Source organism: Crocodylus porosus, unplaced genomic scaffold (genome assembly GCF_001723895.1).
Source record: "Crocodylus porosus isolate Cpor-Errol unplaced genomic scaffold, CroPor_comp1, whole genome shotgun sequence".
NCBI lineage: Eukaryota > Metazoa > Chordata > Crocodylia > Crocodylidae > Crocodylus > Crocodylus porosus.
Window position 1 is genome coordinate 90,889,535 of NW_017728947.1, and position 8,382 is coordinate 90,897,916.

The 8,382-nt window shown below is 43.5% G+C and overlaps 1 protein-coding gene across 3 annotated transcripts in view; it reads right to left on the minus strand.

Moving 5' to 3' along the window:
- Nucleotides 1-1,896: 1,896 nt before the first annotated feature.
- DDX24 (DEAD-box helicase 24) overlaps nucleotides 1,897-8,382 on the minus strand; it is a 20,643-nt gene continuing 14,157 nt past the window's right edge. For 2 of the 3 annotated variants that reach the window (XM_019552450.1, XM_019552451.1), the window contains 2 exons: nucleotides 5,594-5,723; nucleotides 1,897-2,466 (listed from right to left, as the gene is read on the minus strand). In XM_019552450.1, the coding sequence (XP_019407995.1) occupies nucleotides 2,213-2,466; nucleotides 5,594-5,723 (384 nt within the window). In that variant the 3' untranslated portion in view covers nucleotides 1,897-2,212. Of the gene's footprint in view, nucleotides 2,467-5,577; nucleotides 5,724-8,382 lie in introns of all 3 variants that reach the window. The other variant, XM_019552452.1, reaches the window with a different exon arrangement.

Consider the following 8,382-nt stretch of genomic DNA (forward strand, 5'->3'; position numbering starts at 1 on the left):
GGGGGGGGTGTTTGTTTTTTAGGAGTCCTACTTACAAGGCTCTTTCCAGCCAATGCCAGCACTCAGTTTTAGGCTGGGCAGAGTGAATTTCAAAGATGTCAATCATCTTCTCCAACTCCCATATGTAACCCTTTGTTTTCTCCCACAGCATCCTTTACTCCAGGGGTGCTCAACCACCAGCCCACAGGCCAGATCCAGTCCCTGGATCCATGTCATCTGGCCCGCAAGGTTCCCCATAGGTCCAAAAATTTGGTGGCAGGGGACTGGTAGCATTGTCATTCCCATGCTGCTGCATTTTGGACCTATGAGGAACCCTGTGGGCCAGAGCGGATGACCCTGCCTGCTTGATTGGTTGTGCAGAGCCCAATCCCAGTGCATGGGGTTGGCCATGGGCAGTGCAGGGCCAAATCCAAGAGCACAAGGCTAGGAGGGGCTTGTGCAGGATCCAATCCTGGTGTGGGATCAGGAAGCAGCAGTGTGAGGGTCTGATCCTGATGCGTGGATCGGGGGAGGAGCGATGTGGGGCTCCACTTGAGTGTGCACAGATGGGCAGAGGCAGCACAGTGGATTCCCGCCTCCCCACCACTTATCTGACCCATGGGGCAAAAGTTTGAGCACCACTGTTTTACTTTCTTTAAAGTAAAACAATGCTATGTCCTGCCAGACATGCAAAGTTGAAACAGTTTCATCTATAACCAATCTACACTGCATAATCAGATTAAATTGTTACCAGAAAAAGTAAGTCCCCTGCTCTGTCAAGGTTTCCTCATATGTTTCTTTAGGAGCTGCTTACCAAACATTTCTCCAGTGTAAGCAGGCAGGTAGACAGAAGATGGAAACCCAAGCTCATCATTTGCCAGCTGAATTAGTCCTCCGAGCAAGGGGTGAAGTACATGTTTCCTTCTTTAGAGAAAGAGGGGAGTAATTGCAAGTCAGATTTGTTCTCTGGGCTGCTCCTGAGGCAGGACAGCCAACACAACTCCTTTACTCAGGGCAAACTGTTTCTGTTAACACATAGTCCTGATTTCCCAGGGAAAACATCTCTCTCAGGCACTCTCAAACTTTTAATTTCTTTAAATCCTTCCTCCTTACAAACTCTTCTCTGCTAATGTTAGGAGACATCAGCTAGTCACATAAGAACCTGGATTGTGAAGGGAGTAAGAACGGACACAGGTCTACAAGTGTTTTCTTGCTAAGATATATAATATGTACTTTAATTAAAACACATTTTCTGATCTGAGATCGTTAAGATATTTAAAGAATTATTTTCACTTGGGTAAAAAATGATAAAATGTCAATCTTAAATTTTACTATGCCATACATGTATTTTATAGCATACATGCACTTTCACACAAAAACAGGGGCCATGAAAGCTTGAAAGTTAAGTGATGCTAAGTCTGAACAAAAATAAAATACAGCATCTCAACATTTCCCCTAAGAAATGTATCTTGATTAGTATTCTTCCAAGGTCAGTTCCAGCCCATTGTAATCCTGACTTTGTTGCACATTACATAAACACACATCAGCAAGGGACAAATGAAATTACACACCCAAGGTGAGGGGGTGGGGAGAAGAGAGAGAGCTGAAAAATTAAACTGCTACAGATAGGCTCTTTCTTTGCAGAGGTGAATCTTCCCTTAACCAGAGCTGGAGGCTCACTGGTAACACTACTCTGTTTATGTTGTCTTGTTGAACTGGTACCTGCAGAAGCCAAACTGTACACTAGCATCAAGTTAGCAGTGGATAGAAATCCACAGCTCAGCCACATGCATGCTTCCACTGTCTACCTGCTCTTGGAAAACTTAAAAGGTCCAGAATCACTGTAATTACTGGACCTGCAACTGGAATTAATTCAACCCAGTAACTTTACCCATCATATAAACAAAGTCCTGTTCATAACATTTTCCAAAAATATATTTCATTATAAACTTTAGAATAAAAGGTCAATAAAATTAGAAAAAACAGGAGTTCTGACATTCATGACGAATCAGTTAATTACAGTTCTCATGTTAACAACTGCCTTTAGCTCAATTTTCAAGCATGTCTTGCACTATCTTACAATCTGGAATACTTAAAAGTTATTTGGCTAGAACTTCCATCCACTTAGTGCCAAATATTTTGTTGCCCAATCTCCACCAGGACTGTTTAAACACAGTCACTAATAGGCATGAGATCCACCCCTTTCTCTCCCACTCCTAACTGTCTTAAAAAATCATTTCTCCAATTCATCTGTAATCAGCCTTTTCTTTTTCTTCCTCTTGGCTTGTTGTTTTGATACAGTGCTCAAAGCAGATTCCGAACTGCTCACTGGTGACCAAGGGAGAAGTAGCTTTCCAGATTGTGTTGGATATTTGGTCTTCATAAGGATTTTAAACAGTGGTTGAGATAGCAGATGTTTCAGATGTTTTTTCATTCCTTTCAGCATCTTCTGCTGCTTACTCTCTTCTTGTTCACTAGATCTTCCCCCTTCAGACAGAAACCAAGGATTTACAAAATACATCACAAAACCTTCCAACCCTAATTTTCTACAATTCTACAAGAGCTTTTATTGCAACAGTTAAGTAATATACTATATCTTTAGATACCACAGTCATAAAATATCCTGATTATATCTCTACCCTTTTGAGCAACCCCGACTCACAGGGCACTTTCCAAAGATGCATGGTTCTGGATGGTCAAGCCTCCTTTCAATTCCGGGTGCCATCAATAACATAAAATTGAGGACATTCCTGATTGCTGAACTGTTTTCCACTGGCTTCTCAATAACAGAATAGAATAAGGGTGGCTTAGTGGGTAAGTGTAACAAGTGGGCATCCCGGGGCTGGTTGAGTAGTTGGTCCACACACTTGTCTTGGGGCTAACCACCCACCTACCTTGCCTGTCACACCTTCGATGATACTAATTAGAAGATGTTAACCAGGCAGGAGGCTGCCCATTTACCTGCCCTGATGCCAAGGGCCTATATACACGGCTCTGAACCTCCCCTTATACCGTGTCCCATGCCTTGCAGATGGCATCCATGGCCTAACACCTGGCCTATAATCCAGTGTCTTCACACTGGGACTTGTACTCCAGTGCCTCGTGTTGGGACTCACACTCCCGTGCCCTCACACTGGGCTCCCAGTCCTACCCTCTTCTTCAGGCTCCCTGCCTGGCTTGGGACCTCTCGGTCCCCTCATGCCCCCACTCTGGGGCCTCAATCCCCTGCCCGACACTGGGTTTCAATCCCACCCCACTGGAGCCTCACACCTGGCTCCCTTTATGTGCTTCAGGCCTCACTGTGCACCTGGATTGTCTCTAGCCCCTTCACCTGACCAGGACCCTCCCTCAGGCTCCATGCAGTAACCTGGGCCCTTGTTTTGTCTTCAGGGTGTGCTCCTGTAGCCTTTCCCTCCACGGGGTAACCCACAAGGCAGCGGGGGCTGAAGCTTTCTGGTGTCTCATACTTGCCCTTCACTGAGAAGGCCCAGGTGTGTAATTTCCTAGAGATTGCCGCCACCAGCAGCCCCACACCATGCAACCCCAGCAGGGGGTAGTTTTAGGTTTTAGTTTTAGGAGCCTCCAGCCATCCCCACAGTTCCTCCCCTGAACCTCCAAGATGTTACATGAGCAGCAGCCCCAGCTGGGTGCTGTTCTCCCCTTGGCTGCTAGCTCAGGGCCTGCTTTTATCCTAAACAGCTGGGCCCTGTTCTCAATCAGGGAGTTGTGCCTGATTGGGAGTTTAGCCACCTGCAGGCTGCTCTGCTGCTTCCCAACGCTCCTGTAAGTAACAGAGCATGACTTGTGCTTGGTTACAGTAAGGTACCTGCCTTGGACTTGGGAGCCCTGAGTTCAATTACCTCCTCAGTCACAGGCTTCCTATACAACCTTGGGCAAATCTCATAGCCTTCATGGGCTTTGCTTCCCATTCCACAAGTCCTTTCCCATCTCCCACGGGCATTGTGATGACAAATACATAGAGAGCAGTGAGCTACATTAATATTATGGTCATAAAGGCCATATAAAACCTTTGATGGACAGACCCAAACCAATACGAGACCTGAACTAGAAAGAAATAACGGTAACACTTAGCTGAGCAGAACGTCCATTAAACTAAAGGGACATCAAAGCTACAGAGAATCAGGGTAGCTCAGTGGGTAAGTATGTTTTGATCATTTTAAAGAAGGTGACTGAGATTTTAAGTTTTCTGCAGCAAGCTGTGGAAGAAATAAAGAACCCTCTAACCTTAAAACATTTAGCTACCAAGGTACAGGATGATTATTACAAGTACTCTATGAGAGTCCTGCATTAGGTTTCAAAACAGCATGTCCGCTTTATTTTTTCAGCGTTTTTAGATTATGCCAAAACAGACGGCAAAGGGCTAATTATCTCTCTGGGTTGGGTAAAGAGCTGATTAGTGTTTGCTCACAAGATAGTCTGGAAATAATCAGTCATGTCTGTACATCTTCCAAGGATGTCTATACCTTTATAGACATTTTAAGTGAATCCAAACAAACTACAAAACTAAGGAAGCTAGATATACAGCAGCACACTTGCAGTTCAAGCACAAGGTACTCTGCCAACAGTCCTCTGAAATTGCTTCAGACTGACTTGGGGAGAAAAGCCCATCAAATCAATCCATACTGATGGAACACCACGCAGCTTTTCAAAATTATATTCAAAAATAGGTACACATACCCTTACAGCTTTCAGATGATGGCATGAAGCAAAAACAAATTAAAGTAACAAGATCCCCAAATTCTCTCTTGTAGAGTGTGGAATACAGCATTTTAAATTGAAAACTTTAAAATGGTGAATGTTTAAGTAAACTATTGTTATTTTCCAAACAATTATATAAAGTTCTTCCCTGAAAGGAAAAAAAAATAGTACTGCATAGCATTAACAGGAAAATGCCCTTTTCTTTCTACAAAAAACCCTCAACTTTTCATCAAAAACCTGAAAATAAGATGAACTTTTCTGCAGAAAGCAGACATAATTGAAGAATAGTTCTTTCAGCAAAATCCCAGTATTCTGACAAAAGAATAGTTCTGAAAGCTGCATTTCAGCCATTTCTAGCAACAAAAGACATCTTTAGCTGTTTGAATCTAGGAGTTTGTCCATTTGTCCAGTTCACTTAGCCCACAAGACATGTATGCACCTTGTTTTGTCTTTTCTACAACGGAAAGGAGGAATGGTTTTGTTTCCACACGAGGAAAGCAGCAAAGAGATTCTCCATGCTTCTGCTGTCACCAAAGAGGCAAAGCTCGGTTGAGAAATGCCAGGAAAATGTGTCAGTTTGAGCTGTGTCAGAAGCCCATGAAACCTTAGCTCAAGCCCTGCAGCTGACTTTTTTTTTTTTTGTCAGAAGCATTGCCTCTCTCTACCTTATCTCCTGCAATTGTGAACCACTGCACTAGCCCTGTTTGCCTTCTTTACAGAAGAGTTTTTTATTGCTCTGACAAGGTATAGAGCAATGTACTGTACTAACTAGCATCAAACTAACTAGCATCTTCCTTTTATGCCACACCAGCCTCTCAGAGGGCAAGAAGTGTCGTAGACATGGATGGACAGTTCCATGGTCCAGCCAAGCACGCTTACAATCATCTCTACTTGCCTATAAGGACATCATCATCCAGATCGATTTCGAGAGCCTCTGCAGCCTGCTGGAACCAGGAGTTATGCTGCCTTGCTCTACTGTTGTAATATTCCATCTTCTCGATCTGCCTTGCTAAATTCACACGCTCCTGCAACAAAACCATAGGCACAATTCAAACATTGGCCACATCAGTCAAGCAGATATGAATGCAGAATATATTTGCTGAAGCAGCTTTTAACTAGTTACTGAAGCATTCTACTAGCCTTGCAAGGCCAAATACAAGCAAGTAGAGAAATACATCAGACAGATGCAACTAAAGTGATTTCCTGTGACACAAACATGAAGCCTTAATTAAAAACAAAACCAAACAAAAATACGACCCCCCCAACTACAAGTATTAAAAATAAAAAGACCCACATGAACTCTAACTTCTAGCCCACTGGTTTTCAATCTTTTCTCATTTGCAGACGACTAAAAAATTTTAAATGGAGGTGTGGACCTTTTTGAATTGTAAGTGTGCGTATCCACATAGTTTTGACTGATCATAGTAATCTTTTGCGGACCCCTTTGACAATCTGTGGACTACAGGTTGAAAACTACTGGCCTAGATCACCAAAACAAGCTGTGGGGGGCATGTGTAAGTGGACGATTTAGAAAAGTTAGGAATAAATCAAGCCTGCAAGGGCCATTAATTTCCAAGCTAGGTATTACACAGTATAGCCACCATAGAAAACTCATTCAGCAGACAGAAAAATTAGAAAGGGTAGTAAACAACAGAGCAAGACTCTTTCCCAGCTTGGTCAACTGTGATGACTATACAAAGCAGGAGGTATGCTAGGTGCCCTGATTGAGCTACTTTAATCGGACTGGATAGTGTGGTGTTACATTATTATGGCATCAGGTAGCACAGCTGACCTCTAGTAGCCAGGACACCTCACAAGTCAAAGGCAGGCAAAATTAAACTTGAAGTCATTAATATCCTGCAATCAATCATGTGTCCTCAAGCTCATTATGGAGGCTTTAAGTAGTTTTATCATCCCCATGTGACTCCTGGAATCCTCTACTTGTCTCCCCTCCCCTTTAACTGAAATCCTATCATCTCTTCCTCCAGGGTCTGGGATTAGGGATTCCTTAAAAAATTCATATACAATCTGAATTTGCATGAAGCCATCCAGTGCCAGACAAGGTATACAGCAAGGTGACAGGCACCAAGAGCCAGCAATGGTAGACCCAGATTGACAGACTCTGGGCATGGATACACGACACATTTGCACTGGTATGATCTGCTATTATACCAGGACAGAAGTTGAGTAGATAATGGTGTGTAGACTTATGGCAGTGTAAGTCACTCTACTCTGAAGTGCAAAAACCAAAAAACCTGGTGTAACTACACAACGGAGTATGTCTTCACAGCTCTATCTACCCACACTACCCTCAAGGTCAGACAATGTAATAGTAGCCAGTAGTCTGGCTGTTTGTCTGCTCCAGATCCCAATGTAATGTTCATTCCTGTACAAAAAAGGAGCAAATTATACCAGTGTAAACATAGCTTGTTTCTGCATCCTTTATCTTTAAAACCCGTATTTAAAGCATAAGAACTAAAAGGTATATGCCTAAAACCTGAGATTATGGAAGATTCTCAAGCTTCATTAGTTAAGGGAGGGGCAGGGGGTGGAAGGGAAGGAAAGGGGAATGAATTCAAATCCCTTATGGTTGCAAAGAAAAGTGAAATAATTTACTAAACACAGTAAAACAGTGACATCTGCCTATGGCAACAACGAAGAAACTTTTCTCAAGTCAAAAGTGGCTTTGTCAGAGAGCATAAGAGGAGAACTGACATTTACTGGACGTTTATGGAAGAAAAGAGTCTGGAGAATATTTTTCTTTTCTTTGGTTAAAGAAGCTGCATCTTTTTATGTTATCGTATGAGGTTAGTGCTCTCATTTGCAGCTAACCTAGAACTTCCTCACATGCTGCCTGCATCTCCCAAGACAGCAATACTACTGTTGTTATTGGGCTGGAGCATATGCCTCACCAAGCCAAGCTCACTGGGTGCAGGTACTAACCTGATGCATTAACCATACTAGTTGAAGACTTGCTTCCTCCCCGTTATTAGAGGTTGTACAATGATCATATGCCATATTCCCAGCCAGTTCCCAGTACCACACAGTAAACACATATCACACTGATGTCAGCTACCAGACAAGGGTACTGGCATCTAATTTTGGTGAAGCTGCAGAAAGTGTGGTGGTTAAGCTCTGTGGAGTTTAATCTGTTTGGTAGTGTAGCAAGCTGCACCTCCACTAGCCTGGCCCAGGAGCCAGCCTTTCCCCTTTCCCACCTCAGACTAAACAGAATAACAAAAAATAAATAAAATCCCCACTTCTTCTCCTATCCAGGGCAAGGGCTTCACCATTGTGCTGCGCTGTTGCCTTTCTTCTCAGCATCCCTCTTCTCCAGTGCCATCTCTCTGGGAGCCTTTAACTTTCTCCAAGGCCAGCCAATCATCCCCATCAGCTGGCTCAGTGCTCCTAGGCAGGTAGGCTATTATCCTCTATATTCCAGGAGTAAGCAGCCCCTGGCATACACTGCAGAGCATGGCACACAAAAACATTTTGTTTGGCATGTGCATCTTTCATAGATTTCATAGACATTAGGGCTGGAAGGGACCTCAGGAGATCGAGTCCAGCCCCCTGCCCAAAGGGCAGGAAGTCAGGGGGTCATAGGATCCCAGCAAGATAAGCATCCAATTTACTCTTGAAGGTGTTCAATGTAGGTGCTTGAATCACCTCCGCTGGCAGACTGTT